Source organism: Lissotriton helveticus, chromosome 4_1 (genome assembly GCF_964261635.1).
Source record: "Lissotriton helveticus chromosome 4_1, aLisHel1.1, whole genome shotgun sequence".
Lineage (NCBI taxonomy): Eukaryota > Metazoa > Chordata > Amphibia > Caudata > Salamandridae > Lissotriton > Lissotriton helveticus.
In genome coordinates, this window is record NC_136063.1 from 1,523,823,929 (window position 1) to 1,523,843,656 (window position 19,728).

A 19,728-nucleotide genomic window follows, 5' to 3' on the forward strand; every position below is an offset into this window, starting at 1 on the left:
CCTCTCTTTATGGTTCACATCAGCCCAGTTGATTGCTACCAATGTTCACATTTTATACGATTCCGTGTACTCTCACCTTTTAATTCCACCTTTTCCTCATGACTGTTCTTCTCTGATCAATGATCCTTCTCTTTCTTTTGCTTTTCTTGGATTACAACTTCATTTTATCCTGCACATTGCCAATTCTCTTCCAATAGTTTAATGATGTTGTTCATCCTCAGCTCTCCAGGCACATCCTCTTTAAATGTTGACTTATTCGTTGTGTTCAGCTTGCCCCAATGTTGGTGCTCAAATCTATTGGCCTCAACGGTGCTTTTGCTCAATGTATTCATTTGCTCCCTATGGCTGGTGTTCCCTTTCAGCAGATTCTCCTTTTCGTCTCATTATAATCCTTCCATTGAAACCTCATCTTCTTGCCCTGGATTAACATGATCATTTTTCTTCTCTTTCTGAAATAATTATTGGTACGTAATTTTCTCTAAGTGGTACGTTGTAATTGTATGTTAACAGTTTGTAAATTGTGTTAAGCGGTTAAGCATATAACTCTAAATAAAGAGAATCATATTCCTAATAACATCCTGTTTGTTTAACCTCATGTTTCTAGAGTTTAGACTCCCATAATACATTCTCTGTAAAGACAAAATGAGCTTAGCTTATGATATGCTAACAATGTCATTGGTTCTACCTGTTTTTATCTTGTTCAGTCTATTCTGTACCAATCAATTCTTTATTTACTTAATATTTCCCTAAATCAAAATTCATGTAGGCAAATAGATAGGGATATTTGTCCATGCAGGAGGCTTTAAGGGGACTCTATGTCTAACACATATTTTTGTCCAATGTCAGCACAACTTCCCTCATAGATTTTGTGTCTGCAATCTCTGATGAGTTGGAGGATGAAAACAGTGTGTACCTCTAATCCCTTATAGGTTTCACTATAGCACTTTGGTACTGTCATGTGACATGTCCCAATTTGCTTCTATTCCCGCTGTGCAGACTTGCACCTAGAGCTGAATTCCTACAAGAAGAATAAAACCCTTTGTACAAATGCACATTTGTTTTTTTCCATTGATAAACAGTTTTCCTGGTGGGGAAAACTCTTCCCCTACACCCACAGTAAATCTGGGGATGATCCATCCTCTTTCCCATCCGGGAAGGGGATTTACTTCAGCCCTATGGCTTGAGGAAATCTCCAAACATTTCCAAGGTGCGAAGAGGTTGGAGTAAATTTTAGGAATGCTAGCAAATGCACATATTTGGGGGTGTTCCAAAAACACACCGGGCCTTGGAACACCCACATCGCACCTCATGCGCAGGATTTAGACCTGTGAATGTCTCCACATTCATAGAGGAGAACCTTGCAGTAGTAAATTAAATTACACCCACCAGGAATCCCTTTGTAGATCCCTGGTAGGTGTAAATAATGTATTTTAAGACCTAAACCATGTCTTTGGACATCTGCTGGCTTCCTCGAGAACCCAATCTAAAATGTTAAATGTATGTGCCTGTTCAAGTACATTCTCGGGCAAACACCTTCGTTAAAGAAGAACCCCTCAATCCCAAGGACAAATCTGCTCTTTCAGGTGCTTTACCTACTTCAAAGTATGGAGAGATGAAGTCTCCTGTCTGAAAATCGCTCCCAAGTAAACTACCTGTCTCTCTTTTCATTGCCTTCAGAACCATGGGGAGGTCACATCTTTTTAAACATGAACCTTTTATCCCAGCAAGAACAGCCCCCAAAGACACTTTGGTTCTATAGTACCAAATACATGGCCTCACCTTACCTCAACCGACCTACCAGTGCCTCTCTGATACCTCACCCACCCATCCCACTAATGTGCAACTTCACCTACTGTTTATCGCTCTGCTGAACTATTTGCTCGTTCCTTATTGTTACTCTTCCTAAATTCTTTTTAATGGGCTCCACAGGCCTTGTGGCCAAGTATGCACAAAATAAATACCTTTAATATATAAATACAAAATATGTAACAATGTCAAAAGAGATGGAGCACAAAACAGAAACTTATGATGTTGACACAGCATTGCAAAGTGGTGAGAATGTAAACAATGTGTTGCATTTGGCATCAGAATTGGAATTGTGTGAGCGGGTGCTACCTATCGGCTAAGTTCATTAAAGTTAATGTAATCTGCTCAAGCCATTAGGACCCAGCATAACTAGCAACAACATGCCAGAACGGGTGGCACAGAGTGAGAAATAGGATTTAGTTCACACTTGACTGCTCATTCTACAGTGAGGTGGTCATTGTAGGTCATTTGCTGTGCTAGTTTTCACTCCTAAATCTCGTGGTGGCGCAGAGCACTGTTTTCGACTCGTTGTTGTCCCTGCAACAGCATTTTTTCATGGTTCCAGGAAATTCACTCAATAATTTGTTCCAATGCCAAAAGAAAAGCCTTCTGTGTACTTATTTATAGCGTGCTTCTTATTATGGCTGTCTACAAGGCAGACATCAGGTGAATGCAAGGACATCTGGAGGGAATTTTGTACAGTTTAAAGAAAGCTAACTTTAGCAAGGGGGTGAAGTAGTAGAACAAGGCGGGGATATTCAACCACACACAGAACAATGCAAATGGATAGACATACTATAAAAAGAAGAAAAGGGAACTTATGATAAAGAAGTTCACTCTACACAGTGCTAAAAAATAAAACGGCGTTCTTTCTGGATTATTTTTATCCCACTGTTCAGCACTGTGCACATGTAAGACGATAACATATGTATGTGTGAAACTGTATGAAGACCCCGTAGAATCGGAGAGAGTTCTGGCAGGGGAAAAGAAAGAAATGGAATAGAATGATTCTGTAGAGAGCCGCAGAAGCTGTCAGTGAGATGCAGTAGGAAGGTCTTTTGAAGAGACAATGTCTGTTCAGGAGCACTTCACGCGTGAAGGGAATGGAGCACAACAATAAACTGTTGGGAATAAAGAAAAGGAAGGGAAATATAGGTAAGCAGATGGATAGCTGAAACAGAGTGAAGAAAAATTAAAGAAAAAGAATATGAATAAAAGTACTTAAGAAAGAAAAGACAAAAAAATGAAAAAGTGAAAGAAACAGAGAAAGAATAATGGAAGAAGAGAAAGAAAGATATTTTTAAAAAAAGTTTGAGCAAAAAGAAACAGAGGAAAAGGGTGGAAAGAAAAAAGAGCAAAAGAATCAGAACAACAAAAACAAACTAAAAAAAGAAAAACAGAAAAAGAACAATGAGAAACAAAGAGTGAAAAGATCGAGCAGGAAAAAACAAAGGGGAAAAAGACCTGGAAAGACAGAAGACACGAGGAATGTAAAGTAGAAACAAATCAATGAGCACCTCAGAGGTGGGAAAAAAAACAAATACAGAAACAAAGAAGAGACACAAGTAAGTACAGATACAACAGAAAAATGAAAAAAGAGAAGAAACACAGTAACAAAAATGAGAAAAGGCACACCCATCGTGCTAGCATGCTCAAATTGTCCTTCACTTCAGTTCCAAACACAAGCCCATGCATTACAAATGATGCTTGAACTGCACAGCAAACGAGCAAACTGTAATCAATAAAGGCATCGAATCAGACGCTACCACTTGCTTTTTTGCCATTTTACTACTCCTACTTTCCTCCTTTCCTGTATAGTTTCTACTAGGCTCGTCACAAACTGACTCATAACCAATTTTATAACATGCATTACGGTAAATCAAGCGGTTCTGTTCATAAAAAATGAAAGCTGAGAGGAAATTAGCAGAACAATCACACCGATTTTATAAATGTGTGGGTGAAATAGCTTAAGGTTGTCTGACGGCCACGCACCTAGATTAATAAAGAAGTAACTGATATTCCTGTCAACATGAAAGAAGAATGGGCACAGCCTTCTATGTTTTAATTGGCCTTTCCTGGATCCATAACCTTGCCTGCCTATGTCGCCTGTCTAGAATGATCGAGTATGTATCGCAAAGAGTGGGGTTGTGGTTGAGGCATGGGCCCACATCATTCTGCAACACGTGTGACTCACTAATGCATGATCTACGTAAACATTATCACATGAGGAGCGTTCCAGACAAAGTGCTAGGGACCTTTTTGTTCTACCTGCCAAACAGGAGCCCAAGGATAGAAATAGGTGTTGCATGGCCAACCACCCTCTGGAAGACACCATGCAGTAACCTTCAGGCACCAGGACCACGCGGTACAGAGCACAAGGTGGATGAGATACAGATGGACAAGGAAGAGAACAGAATAGATTAAAGAACAACGGAAGCTCCTGCCACTGTGGTGCCTATGAGCGCGCAAACAGTGCACATGAAGAATGACCCCCCCTATTGTATATGCAAATACACAGTGCCTTGTTGTCTCACTTAGGTGCACAGTCTCTGGCTTCAAGCCTCATGTTAAAAAAAACTATTGACTGGTGTCTGTCTGATGCTACAACACAGACGGTATAAACTATTAATAGGGATGCCATGTCTCAGGGGTGAGGGTTTGTGTTGACCTACATTAAAATATAAAACCATAAAAGCACAAAAACTGCCACAAGTTTCCTAAGCATTGTGGTCTCCTTAAATAGGTACACAGACTAGACTACAAATACCTGCCAGTGAGTCCTTGGGTAGCCAGACATCTAAAGGGGATGCTAGCTGTAAATAAAGTAACTGCCTTACGATTGATTACGTAATGTCGTAAATATGCAGACAAGTTTCCTAAAGGTTGTGGTTTCTCCAACTGGACAGACAGACTAGACTACAAATACCAACTGTTGACATTTTGAGGTCCTTGAGTGACTAGATGTCACACAAGTCATTGGCTTGGTGTGACTGAAGAGCATAAACAGGCTGACACGTTTACTGAATGGTCTGGGTTCTAAATAACTGAGCACGACTTCCAAACTAAAAATGGCAAATGCTGAGAAACTGGGAAAGGATAGACACACTAGCTGTCATTCAAGTCGTAGGCCTACTGTCAGCAATCATAGAGCAGCAGCTAAGAGATGTTACATATTGCAGCATTTCACGAAGTCACAGACATCTGAAATCCTTAGATGAAACCAGCAGGGAGAACTGTGAATGTGTTTGACATTTGGAATTTCCAATGTACCACAAGATGGCCCTTATTACATACATGTGGTAAATACCTCATCGTGGGGTACTATTATTTACCACATGTGGTAACCACTTCCCCTTATTTCGAGAAAATTGGAAAGAGGGCCTCTGTTTTTAGGGTCGAGCCTGAGGGAGCCATGCGCAAGTGCATACAATCTCTCTTGCAAGACACTATTGTTTACAAAAAGGACTTGGAGCCCACCCATTGCTTGAGTGCACTCTTCTTTGCAGCCTCGTAATTGGCCACTGCAGACCAAGCGTCACTGTACGTTCTGTGGAGCAGGGACCAGGCCCAGATAGATTCAACTTGAACAGTGCCCGTCTGCTGCTCCAGGCGTGATTGCATTACTATTTCAATAATTATTTCTTCTTCAGACAATACTTTTTTTCTTGTATCTTATTGTTTAAAGCTGTTTGTGTGTGGACATTGTTATGGCTTCACCTAAATTTATGAAATATTTGAGTGCCAACACTCTACAGGTCAGTAACTTGCACATCAAGGCATCACAGAGATGAAATTAACCGTCTGTCTGCCACTGACGTTTCTCAGGTGTGCAGAGTGACACTAGCAAATGCCGAGATCCGGGCTTCCTTGCTTGGTGTGACCCTGGGCATTCCACTCTAATCTACTCCACTCTAATCCATTCTAATTCAATTCAATCCACTCCACTCCAATTCATTTCATTCCACTCTAATCCACTCCAATCCAATCCTCTTCACTCCAATCCACTCTAATTCACAGCATTTTAATCCATTCCATTCTAATCTACTCCACTCACATCCAATCCAATCCACTCCACTCTAAATCATTGTAATCCAATCCACTCTACTTTAATTGACCCTCCTCCACTCCACTCAAATCCACCCGTCTAATCCACTCCATTCTAATCGATTCCCCTCCACTATAACACACCCCACTCCACTCTAATACTCTCAAATCCACTCCACTACAATACATTCTAACCCACTCCATTCTAATCCACTCCACCCCACGTCACTCTAATCAACTCTAATTCACTCCACTCCAATTCAGGCCACTCTACTCTCCTCCAGTCTAATCCATTCCATGCCATTCCACTCCACATCACTGCATTCTACGCCACTCCACTCTATGCCACCCCACTATCCGACTCCCAGCTCTGCAATACTCCACCCTACGACACTCCCCGGCACTAACTTTTAGCCATGCTGAGCAGCAGCCACACTGGTGTACAACATGGATAAAACACATTGCCAAAAACAATAGCTCTTGCATAGGTGAGACCTATAGCCTTTGTCAATGCTTGTTATGGTATGCACCAGATGCAATCAACACAATCATCAACAGAGCGGAAGAAGAGCATTCTACTGATGTGGAAGTTAGGAAAAATCAAGGTAAAAAACCAGCATTAGGCACTTGGGGCCCTGCCTTATGGTAGAAAAACAATACATCCAATGGACAAAACATGGAACTGGACCATGGTGTTCCTCTAAATCCCTCACCCAGCTAAATCTGGAGAGTCCTCAGCTGAGTATGATTACACTCCAGAAGAATGTCTTTCATGTAAGTATCTGTAATAAAAGTATTTATGAAGCCACATTCCCATACCGCACAGTAGCGCGCTGCACATAGCAACAGGAGGTGCAGTCAACACCGAAGAATAATGAGGCATGAAGGTATGTTTACAAAACAAACTGAGGACAAGTGAGTGAAATTATAACCCCTTGTGTGCGTACATGCGTGCGTGCATGCGTGCTTGCGTGCGTCCGCCAACGGCCGTCACGTGCACTACCTCGGTAGTGCTGTGTACGTCCGTTGGCCGACGCGGCCCCGCCCACCAAGTAGAACTCCTGCACCGTGGCGGAATTTGCACCGTAGTAAAGGAGATAAAGGTGATCAGAAGCACAGCATCAGAGTTGGTCTTGAATGTCTCCTCGATGGATGGAAAGCTAGTGAATGACCTTCATGTCACGTTCATGTTGTGGCCTATCAGAGCCGGACTCGTTGGGGCTTGGAGAGCTCTAACGTAGCTGCCCTGGCAGGGGTCTAGTGTTATAATTACCACTGCTAGTACAAGGTTGCTTTTGTAGAGAGTTAAAGTTGAAGAGGGGTTACTTTGCTGATAATAAGTTGTTTCTTAGATACACTTCACAGAGTAATCTTTTAAGTGCTGTAAATAACAATAGTTGCTATTAGCCACTCTGACAGCAGTCAGTTTACTGACATCGGAAGTCTGGAAGGTAAAATTAGCCTTGCTGGGCTCGAATTTGTGACGTGCAGATAATCAGAGGTCTTAGCACCAACTTACTGAGCCAGCCTGCTGGCCTCGATGGAAGAGCACAACCTGCTATATTTACTTTGGGAGCGGAGGAGAACTTACAGTCTGATCCCAATACAAACCCATTTTTGCACAAAGATCAGAATTCTGCGGTGAAATTGTATGAGGACCCTAGAATTTGTGGGAAGAAATGGTTCTCGTGGTCGAGGACCCAGCTAATCTTCATTCTGCAGCTCCTACAAGAGTATGTGAACATGTACCAGCGCTCAATTTACATTGGACATGAATTCTGAGCCGCAGGATCTGTTATCCTTCCAGGATACCCTGAAATCAGAACAAACTCCACGATATGCGATACTTTTCCACGGAAGCTTACATAATACATTGAGTAGTTTTATAAATGAAACAGCACAGACAATAACTAGAAACGTTTAGGAAGAAAATTTAGAGTGGAATAGGTCCCATAACCAAATAGAAAGGCAGGAGTGGAGAAGAAGTTGACAGGCATAAGGCAATAGTTGTTTTTGGCAGACATACGTTCTAGTGTCACCTCACTGATGTCCGAAAAATCTGGTTGGCCTTGGAATGCATGTGGATCCATAATGTCTGGTGGAGGGTATGGAGGGGGCGGAGGGAGCACTAACCGGGGAGGAGCACGCGGGGTGTTGCCTCTGGGAGGCTTTTGTGGCACCTGTCGTCCATTACCTAAATGGAAAGGAATTATCAGGTTACTTCACTTCATGGATGTATTTCATGTTCATGAGCTACTTATGTTAAAAACAGAAACTTTGCATTCACAGTGAGACATATTGCTTCAAGCAAGAATTAGTTTACCATTCTGATGCTGTAGAGCGACTCGTCGTATAGTATCAGCACAGCTGGGAAGCAATAGAGAGCTGTTTTGGCTGGACGTGTCTCATCATTGCTATTAAGTACATTTACTGAGCCCTTCAATACAAGATGGTGCACCTACCTTAGGAAGATGTATTGGTGGGTTTTCAGAAGGAATAGTCATATAATCCTCCCAGGTGGACGGTCTTCACGTGAAATTAGGGGAGGCTATATTTAGAACATATACTTTCCTTTCAGGGAATACAGGTTCACTGTCACTCTTTTCTCTTGAAGGAGATGTTGTGCTCAAACTGGCAATCCACATTTTTGAATTCCAGGACATAAGACCAGGCACAGGCTGAGACCCAATACTAGATACCAAGGAGATGTAGGGGTCAGTTCAGGCCACTTGTGCCAATGCCAGCAAACGGATGCCAGCCAACCACCTATGTAAGACTGGAGCGTGTGCAACTATGGTCAGAAAAGAGACTAGCACAAGCACAGACAGACAGCCCCATTGAAAAGCTCCCCAGAGCATTACCAAAAACCTTCAATGGGCACCAAATGAGAGACCTGTGTACATGGCACAATAGCCGGACACCTTAAGGAAGAAAAAAAGCTAGCCCCTGAACATACTACAGGGCGCGGCTCACAGTGAAAACCATCACGCTGTAAAAACAGTCTGACTTTTCCATAAATCAGTAGACTGCCTTGTAGGAAGTCCTGGGCACAGTCAAGCAGTAACCTACATAGGCTCTGGGTAACTCTCTAAAGATGGCTTCCCCAGGGCAAAGCCATCATGAGGTGTACTGTGAGGAAGACTCAGTCCACAGCCTTTAAGCCCAAGGGCTAGTGTGCATGCCCCAGTTAAGAAACGGCACATGATCTAGTGTAACCTGTGAAAGCATGTTGGGGTGGGTCCCTAATTCAATAATCCAAAAACCACTAAAGAGTAAAATGGAAGATGAAATACATGGGAGACTCCCACTGGTAAGTCCTGGGTTGCACTGCAATTGTGTCCCCAAGACTTCTTTGAGCTAAGCAACTGTGTAGGATGCCCCTTCGAGCGAAGTAAGCCTAGAGGGGTGTACCAAGCTTTAGATGAGCAAATGTGTTGGTCCAGCAATAAGCTCCATAGTACATGATAAGGACCCAAGAAGCCAAGGAGAACCCCACATAGCATCTTACAGGAAGAGTTTGGTGACGTGAACCTTTTAAGTGAACACGATGGAACCTGGTATAAGTCCCAACAGATGGTTTCAACACATCAAGGAATAAGGCCTGAAGAACAAACCCAGCATAATCCAGTGAAAGGTCCCAGAGCTCAACTCAGGTGAAGCCTGGCATCCAGTCCCCAAAGTACCCCAGGCAGAGCCCAGTAGAAGGCCCTGAGGCACACACAGGAAGAAAGCCAGACCCTAGGGCCATGGGTGTCGCAGACAGAAACAGGCGAAAGCTCTGATGAGTATCCATTAAGCCAAGCGTCAGAGCCTAAAGAACACCTCAGATCAACCAACCAGACGAAGAGACCTTTAGGCTCAAAAGGCACAGCTCAACTAAAGGCCTGGTAAAGAAAGATGCTGCATCCAGAACACTCAGCAATTTCAGAATTGATGGCTATTCACCCAGAGGATGCAGCTTACATGCGTTAAGCCAAATTAAGTTTTGCCCCTTGGCAACAACTGTACACTGTCACTCAGACCGAAAAGTAAACCAGAACTTTTTGGAATGTGCCTTGCTTAAAAAAAGACAAAAAACAGAATCAAGAGCAAGTGTTAGGAGGCAACTCTAGGAACACTGCCTCGTTACTCTGTTCTTCCTGCCCTTAACATTCTGTGCTCCTCAGCTCGCAGGCAACTGCCTACTTAGAAAGCGAAAAAACACAATTGTACCCTGGATCTTCGAAGCTGGCATGTTGTCACTCTGCTAGTTCCAAGAATAACTAAAAACACGCAGAAATTAGGAACACTTTCTATATACACACGCTCAGGAGCCAGAGAAAAACAAAACAAAATGGAAACCGTAAAGAACTGTAGTTAATGAAAACTGTGGCCTCACTCAAAAGTTGGTTGAAGACTGGACATGTTGGCCTGACTGGTAGATGCTCAGCACTGTGGACTGTAGGGTAATTTAGGAGGGCGCTGGGGTTGCTGCCGTGATGTGCATTACACATACATCATAGAGCAAACAGTATAAGCCAATCTTCTTTTACTTTTGCCTCCCAGTGTCAGCAGAACATGAAACAATTGATGGGACTCAAAGGTTGGAGACTGAAGCAGATAATCACTATGGTCTCAAGTGAACAGGCGAACATGAGTGATATGGCGTCCTCTCAGCCGACACACACATACACTCACTTCACACACCTCAGAAGCTACTGGTGTAACCAGAGTCGTTGTCTTTTTATCTTTGGGTAAACAACACTGCTAAATATTGCATTTTGTCCCCTGGGGAGACAAAATACATTTGGTGCAAAGCGCACATATCTTGATAGCATATATAAAAAGGTTGACATGGACTACTTTACAAGCATATTTGGGTAGTAGGCAGACCAGTCCAGCTTAGAAGAGATGTAAATAAAATTGTATTTCCTAATCATTAAACAATTGGTTAATTGCTTTTATTTTTTTTCTACCGATGCTATGGCTCTTTTCTCCACTTTTAGGATCACCATGAAGCTAGATCAGTCAATAGCCAGACACAATCCTCTCTTTTTAGTAATATGCTAAACAACTGTGAAACTGTATCCACTTTTGAATTGAGAGGAAAATTTGATTATTTGATAAAACGTTATAACACATATCTAAAGTATTTAAAATTTTCGAATGCAGCATTTCCAGCTATTAAAGTTATTTAGGAGAGGTATTTAAAACAAATCTCATTAGTAGTTAAGTGTTAAAATAATACACTTTAAACAAATAGAATATTGTAAATGTAATGTAGCAATTTTATCCAGACAAGTCCATCTTTTTTTAAACTTCCTGATACCCTTCATGGTTTTTAGGCAGTATTTTCACAGAAAAATAGAATTTTTGCGCACTTTTGCAAGACTTCCCTCACCTTTTTCCACTAACGGAATCCAACCTAGTTAAAATGCTTTTTCAAAGAAAATTCAGCAGGCCACAAATTTGAGTTTCCTGGCCCTCTATTAAAGTATGAATATTTAACTAGAGGGCCATGATTTTGATTACACCCATTTGCAGCGGGTTCTGGGGAAATAGATCTGCTCTCAGGGCATGGTCAAAAGCCGAGATCTCGCTGACCTAACGCTTAAGCAGTATGCATGTGTTTCAGGCTTGTGTACACACTTAATAAACTTTAACGATTCACGGAAAAATATTGCTTAATGGAAATTTTGATTCTTTACTCAGAAGTGAAAATAATGTTTGTTGTTAAAAAACACATAGACCTTCATTAACATAAACAATTTGAGTTAAAGGGAGATTATGGCAAAAAGGTAAATGAGGTGTGTCTTGTAATGAAAATCCGGGAACTCTACTTAAGAGTTCATGCGTACAGGAATACTGACAGTGTATTGTAGTCTATCATCTGCAATGGACTGGAACCAGAAATGAGTGGGGTGGTTGCAGTGGCGGCCAGCATGGCTTGCGGATGGCGGGGGTGTCACGTAGGAGGCGAGTTGGCGGGGGGGGCTGAGTGCGCAATATAAAAAACAAGCATTAGAAATGCAATCGGGCTCGGATTTATTTGAGTTTGAGCTAATGGCATTGTAAATGCCAATGTCTTTTTGCCATGTGTTATGGAGTGTGTGCAAGTGGTGTGTAGTCGAAGTATCTTGGTTGAATTGTAATTTTACCAATGGTGGCATGCTGTGCTTTATATGAATATGTTTAAAAGTAAAGTGTACCATACTGCGATTGCTTGGTGGAAAAGTGCACTGCCGGCTGGAGGTGTGTGTGCCTGGTGGAAGGGTGCACTGACGGCTGGTGGGTGTGTGCTTGGTAAAAGCGTGCACAGATGGATGATGGTTGTTGGTGTTTGTGCATGGTGAAAGCATTCATTGACGGCTGGGGGTGTGTTGTTGTGTGTGTTGTTTTCTGTGTGCTGGTGAGTGTGTGGTGGTGAGTCTGTGGTGGTGAGCCTGGGGAGTGAGTGTGGTGGTGAGTGTGTTGTGTTGAGTGGTGACAAGTGTGTGGTGTTGGTGTTTGTGCATGGTGAAAGCATTCATTGACGGCTGGGGGTGTGTTGTTGTGTGTGTTGGCAATGTATACAGTATTAAAGTACAAGTTGTGAATCCTTTTAAATAAAAGGAGAGGTGCATGCAAGTTACAGTGGCCATAACGTTGCAACTGTAACTGTAACTAAGCAACAAAGCAAGGTGGTGACCTGGGGGAGGGGGGGGGGCGTCCAGGTACAGTGCGCATGTGCTGAGTGTGTGTGCACCATGCAAATGAAATACATTGACAAGCAAGATAAGATAATGCACGCAAGAATGTAAAGGCCTGAGCCAGGCCTCATTGATGGATGCCATACCTCGCTCTATGGCAGGCTGCCTTCTGCTCGTGTGAGCGATGCACTGTAAGTGTGTGTGTGTGATTGTGGGCGCCCGCCCAAACCACTGACCACGCGTTGCCCATCCGGCCGGGGGCCCATCCTCTGCCTCAGATCACACATTGCATCACCGCCCCCCGAGGGCACCGACCCCCAGCCTGCCTTTAACTCTCACCCGGCGCCGCCCCTTCCTGCAGGGGCTTCGTGGCGCATGTTACAGCGGGAAGGAGCCCGCAGACCTGAACTGTGTGCCAGCTGGAGGCATCGAGGCGCTAAACTAGTGCCAGCCAGTGCCAGTGACCCGGGGAGACGCTAACCAGCGCCTACGAGCCCGGACGAGGCACTGAGGAGTGACTTACCCGCATCAGAGGAACTAGCTAAGGACCTAATCTAGTGCCACTGAGCGGCGCCTCTCGTCTGCTCCTAACATTCCGTGTCCCAGATTTACCTTTTTATTTTATAGATTTTCCTTGAGAGCGAGGCCCACAGCTGCCCCCGCCTCTATGGCCTTGCAATTCTTTTCCGATTGGAACTTACAAATGTTGTTAACTCTGAAAAACAGACCCGGGTATATCCGACCCGCGGTTAATTGGGACATCGTATAATTTAATATTTATTATTCTGTTTGAGCTTTCCAACAATCCCTTGGAGTAAATAATTAGAATAGCGTCGGCTGCGACAGAGATGAATGAGTGACGTCTGTGACGGATGAAAGATGATGCAGAAATGCCGCGAAGCCACAGCACGTCTCGGCTTTTACAATAAATGCATTTTTATTATGACTGTTATTTTTAGCTGCTCCGGGTTAAAAAAAACATGCCTGTCCCCCGTCCCCGTGCGGCTATCTAAAGCAAAACAGAAAAGGCGTCTGCCTAGGCCCCGAATGTCCCCGTGTACAGTAAAACTCTCCCTTAAATACACAATGTGATGGGTTCATGTCTGGGCCTTGCGAATCAGTGCAACTCGTTGGTGGAAAGGGCTTTGTGTAGTTGTGCTTGGAGTAAGAACTGCTGTCACAAATGCGGAGTTATTGAACGAACGGTGGTATAAAGTCTGTGTGCCTGCATCTCGAAAATATACGGTTTTATGCGATTTTCAAGAAACAGTACATTTAAGAACAGGTATTCAAATTTCGTTTCGCAACACATGAAATAGTCGCATTTTTTTTTGCCAAACCAGGTGCTTATCTTCCTAAAATACAGTTGAATGCTGGTTGAGCTATTCCACCAATTTATTTAACATGGGTTGCTCTTTCTGGAAAAAAAGACAATTTCCAAAACTACGCAGCTGATGAAGCCCTTTCCCGGCCTGGCATGCAGCAGCTGCGCGCTGAGCGCTGCTGAATGGTGAACGCGCCCGGCCATCTGGATTCACTAACGGAGGCACCCTGACAGCTCCTAATTATAATTTATGTACTTCTTTGCGCGAGCACGAACGAAATATGCCCAAAATGGCGGAACAAAACTACATTTACCCTATCACTTCAAGCCTATTAAAACGAAAACACAAGGAAGACGAATCACTGGCCAGATGACAGAAAACGCTAAGGAATGTGTGGAATTCCTCTCGCCAAGGCCCTAGGAGATACTTCTTTTTTTCTTCTTTAACATTAGTTCTCAAACTCCTCCCACTTTCAGAGGGGAGGAGTCCGAGCCCTAAAAAGCGGACCTTGCTACCTGTCCCGCGTCTCTGCTCCTGCAATGCAGCGTTGTGATGGATCTTAGTGCCGTGACACAGCGCTCAGCCAGGGGCTGGAAGGGGGGGCATGTTCTCTATGCAGGCTGCATTACAGGGAACAGGGAAAGTGCACATGACTGGTTTGGGTGGCTTGAGAGGGCCGACCAAACAGTCATTATGCACTTAGGAGTGGGAAAACCACTCCTCCCCTGCTCTGCTCTGAGAGCAGAGCAGCCCTGCCCACCCGCCCGCAAGGCAGCACGAAGAATAAAATGATAATAACGCAAAGTTATTATCATTTTATGCTAAACAATTGTGAAACTGTATCCACTTTTGAATTGAGAGGAACATTTGATTAGTTGATAAAAGGTTATAACGCATTTTTAAAGTATTTAAACTTTTCGAATGCAGCATTTCCAGCTATTAAAGTTATTTAGGAGATGTATTTTAAAAAAATCTCATTAGTAGTTAAGTGTTAAAATAATACACTTTAAACAAATAGAATATTGTAAATGTAATGTAGCAATTTTATCCAAACAAGTCCATCTTTTTTTAAACTTCCTGATACCCTTCATGGTTTTTAGGCAGTATTTTCACAGAAAAATAGACTTTTTGCACACTTTTGCAAGACTTCCCTCACCTTTTTCCACTAACAGAATCCAACCTAGTTAAAATGCTTTTTCAAAGAAAATTCAGCAGGCCACTAATTTGAGTTTCCTGGCCCTCTATTAAAGTATGAATATTTAACTAGAGGGCCATGATTTTCATTACACCTATTTGCAGCGGGTTCTGGGGAAATAGATCTGCTCTCAGGGCATGGTCAAAAGCCGAGATCTCGCTGACCTAACGCTTACGCAGTATGCATGTGTTTCAGGCTTTTGTACACACTTAATAAACTTTAACGATTCACGGAAAAAAATTGCTTAATGGGAATTTTGATTCTTTACTCAGAAGTGAAAATAATGTTTGTTGTTAAAAAACACATAGACCTTCATTAACATAAAACATTTGAGTTAAAGGGAGATTATGGCAAAAAGGTAAATGAGGCGTGTCTTGTAATGAAAATCCGGGAACTCTACTTAAGAGTTCATGCGTACAGGAATACTGACAGTGTATTGTAGTCAGTGTATTGTAGTCTATCATCTGCAATGGACTGCAACCAGAAATGAGTGGGGTGGTTGCAGTGGCGGCCAGCATGGCTTGCGGGTGTCGGGGGTGTCACGTAGGAGGCGAGTCGGCGGGGGGGCTGAGTGCGCAATATAAAAAAAAAGCGTACCTTGCTACCTGTCCCGCGTCTCTGCTCCTGCAATGCAGCGTTGTGATGGATCTTAGTGCCGTGACACGGCGCTCAGCCAGGGCCTGGAGGAGGGGGCATGTTCTCTATGCAGGCTGCATTACAGGGAACAGGGAAAGTGCACATGACTGGTTTGGGTGGCTTGAGAGGGTCGACCAAACAGTCATTATGCACTTAGGAGTGGGAAAACCACTCCTCTCCTGCTCTGCTCTGAGAGCAGAGCAGAACAAGGCAGCACGAAGAATAAAATGATAATAACGCAAAGTTATTATCATTTTATGCTAAACAATTGTGAAACTGTATCCACTTTTGAATTGAGAGGAACATTTGATTAGTTGATAAAAGGTTATAACACATATCTAAAGTATTTAAACTTTTCGAATGGAGCATTTCCAGCTATTAAAGTTATTTAAGAGATGTATTTAAAAAAATCTCATTAGTAGTTAAGTGTTAAAATAATACACTTTAAACAAATAGAATATTGTAAATGTAATGTAGCAATTTTATCCAAACAAGTCCATCTTTTTTTAAACTTCCTGATACCCTTCATGGTTTTTAGGCAATATTTTCACCGAAAAATATAATTTTTGCGCACTTTTGCAAGACTTCCCTCACCTTTTTCCACTAACGGAATCCAACCTAGTTAAAATGCCTTTTCAAAGAAAATTCAGCAGGCCACAAATTTGAGTTTCCTGGCCCTCTATTAAAGTATGAATATTAAACTAGAGGGCCATGATTTTGATTACACCCATTTGCAGCGGGTTCTGGGGAAATAGATCTGCTCTCAGGGCATGGTCAAAAGCCGAGATCTCGCTGACCTAACGCTTAAGCAGTATGCATGTGTTTCAGGCTTGTGTACACACTTAATAAACTTTAACGATTCACGGAAAAATATTGCTTAATGGAAATTTTGATTCTTTACTCAGAAGTGAAAATAATGTTTGTTGTTAAAAAACACATAGACCTTCATTAACATAAACAATTTGAGTTAAAGGGAGATTATGGCAAAAAGGTAAATGAGGTGTGTCTTGTAATGAAAATCCGGGAACTCTACTTAAGAGTTCATGCGTACAGGAATACTGACAGTGTATTGTAGTCTATCATCTGCAATGGACTGGAACCAGAAATGAGTGGGGTGGTTGCAGTGGCGGCCAGCATGGCTTGCGGATGGCGGGGGTGTCACGTAGGAGGCGAGTTGGCGGGGGGGGGCTGAGTGCGCAATATAAAAAAAAGCGGACCTTGCTACCTGTCCCGCGTCTCTGCTCCTGCAATGCAGCGTTGTGATGGATCTTAGTGCCGTGACACAGCGCTCAGCCAGGGGCTGGAAGGGGGGGCATGTTCTCTATGCAGGCTGCATTACAGGGAACAGGGAAAGTGCACATGGCTGGTTTGGGTGGCCTGAGAGGGCCGAGCAAACAGTCATTATGCACTTAGGAGTGGGAAAACCACTCCTCCCCTGCCCTGCTCTAGTGGCAGAGCAGCCCTGTCCTCCCGCCCGCAAGGCAGCATGAAGAATAAAATGATAATAACGCAAAGTTATTATCATTTTATGTTTCGTGCTTTGCACTGCTCAAAAGCAGTGGGGCAACGCTCTTCTGCCATGGCAGAGAAGCTGCCACTGGATTGTTGAAGTCCTTGTCCTGCACCCAGAAATTAGTGGGCATGGATGAAGGCCATGTCCAATGACTGTTGGAAGCAGTAGTGCTAAGTGGAGACCATGCACACTGGACATAGTTGAAGGAGAAAGCCTGTTAGACACTACCAAAGCAGTCATGGGTATCATAAGCCTTTCATACATATCTAAGTACATGTGTGAGGCCTCTTTCTGCTCCCAGCACATGCTGGTTATGGGCAAACTGATTCCAGTGGAATGCACGGTGTAAAGGAATTAAGTACTTTCAATTATGTCATTGATGATGTCAATGGTGATGTGCATTGGATATCACCCCAGATAACATTAATGATGTGATTTGTGATGTCATCAAATGTACAGTACAAAGTCTTGTGCACATTTGCTGAACAGAGGCAAAGTTAAGCTTTTTTTCAATGTCTGTAGACAAAACTGTGTTTACTTTTGAGATACTGAGGTCAGGGGGTGGTCACCATTATGATGCTAAACAAAAGTGACAAAATAATTTGCAAGCAAGTGCTTACATGTGGAAAAGTATTTCTTTAATTAAATTTGGTTTACACATTTGACACCAGCACTGACAAAGTTAATGTTAGTTGAAATTCATAATTACATATTTTCTATTTGGCAGCAGTCACATTATGACTTAATACGTTAATCAGATTTGTAAAATGGAACATTTTGTTTGCTGAAAGAAAATGACAAGAAATTGAAAGCCATAGTAAGTTAAGATTCCAAACTTCTGACGCAAAAAGCCAGGAAATAACTTCTTAAAACGATTCAGCACCCGCCTAAATAAGGCAGATTTTGGAATGTAAGAACATGTCTTGGTTGGCCTTTCCTGTTTACAGGAGAGTTTACATCTATGTTTTTTAATCAGTTGTGCTCTGGCCCTTGTCCTGTTATAGTTGGCTTGAGGAGCCTGGACATTTACTTGAATATGTTTATATTATGTGATTTCATTTCTCGTTTTTTGACAGAGACAGGCCAGGACTATTTGTAAGGCATGAAATGTTTTGAATATAACTCGAAAAGTCTTACATTTCCGATTACAATGGAAGCCAACTGTACCCTCCCAACAATGCAACACGAAGGAATCTAAATCTTTCCCCACTCCCCCTTCTTCATCAAAATCAGGGTATGTTTTTAAAATGTAGGCAGCCATTTTCTATCTGATACCACTGTATCCCAGTGGGAAAATCACCATAGAAAATGTTTTACTTCAGGTGTGTGGAGTTTTGATACCTTAACTTTCCTGTGTGCCTTCATTTTTTATCTGATGGAGCTGAAGAGTGCAACTAAAGAAGTAAAATACGATGATGGTGGTACACAGAGACTTAAAAATATGCAGGGTTCAAGTTCACAAAGGTTTTCAAATGTGATATGCTTGGCCATAAACCCCACCTATTCCCCGAATCTCCTTACCCTCTCAGCGAACATCCACACTACTGTCTTGTCCAGTGTATACCCTCATGGTACTTCTGAGTGCATGTGAGGCGGGACAACAAATCGGGATGTGCTAGCCTTTGCTTAATAGAGATCATCTGCGGTTAACATGGCACTACCTCCATCCTTACTAATGGAAAGTGTAAGCAGGTGGAATCTGACTGCTTGGTTACCCCCACTTTTTTCCTGATGTTTTTCTGGTTTTTGACGAGTCTGACTGGGATCCTGCTATCCAGGACCCCAGCCTATCTGCTTTCTCCCTTAAATTGTACTTTAGGTACACTACTGATTGGATACTGGTGTACCCTTATCAGTCCCTGGTATATGGTACACCATGTACCCAGGGCATAGGTACCCCCGGGGGCCTCACAGGGGCTGAAGCATGTATTACGCCACCCCTGAGAGACCATTCCAAATGGCACCACAGGTCTGTTACTGCAGCCTGTGTAAGGTGGTGCATGCACCCCTTACTTAGATATAGGTTACCTATATCTATTCTAAATCACTGCACATATGGCAGGCCTTATCAATCCTGAAGGCAGGGTGCTGGGTTTTGTGTGAGAGGGTGCCCCTGCATGAGCAGAGACCCTTTGTAGCCTTCGGAACCTATTCTCCGGAATTGTCTGTGATGCAGCAAAACCAAATATACTTAAGTGCATTATAACCTCGCTGTAAATGCTAACTTTAAAATGGCTGCTTAGAAACATGTTGTGTTTGGTGTCAAACACCTTGGAATCATACCTCCACACCAGTAACTGGTTTGGGAGGTATGATTCCTTCATTCTAGAACTACTACTGTGGGTCACCGATCTACCCGGTACCAGCTTTCTCGACCTGGACAGCACAAAATGGATGCTGCCAGCCACAGACACGAGTTTGCCCTCCTGCTGCTGAGCTGAGCTTGAGCAGGGGAAGGCCTGATAATAGGTTTCCTGTCAAAGGGAGTGTGACCACCTCCTAGACAGTCTTTAGTGTATTGGGGCTGGGTGGGTGCACTCT

The 19,728-nt window shown here is 43.0% G+C and overlaps 1 protein-coding gene across 3 annotated transcripts in view; it reads right to left on the bottom strand.

Annotated features, from left to right (window-relative positions):
• Window positions 1-19,728, bottom strand: part of COBL (cordon-bleu WH2 repeat protein) — a 960,165-nt gene that overhangs the window by 208,036 nt on the left and 732,401 nt on the right. For all 3 annotated transcript variants that reach the window (XM_078688123.1, XM_078688124.1, XM_078688125.1), the window contains one exon: window positions 7,877-8,044. In XM_078688123.1, coding sequence (XP_078544249.1) covers window positions 7,877-8,044 — 168 coding nt within the window. The remainder of the gene's footprint in view (window positions 1-7,876; window positions 8,045-19,728) is intronic.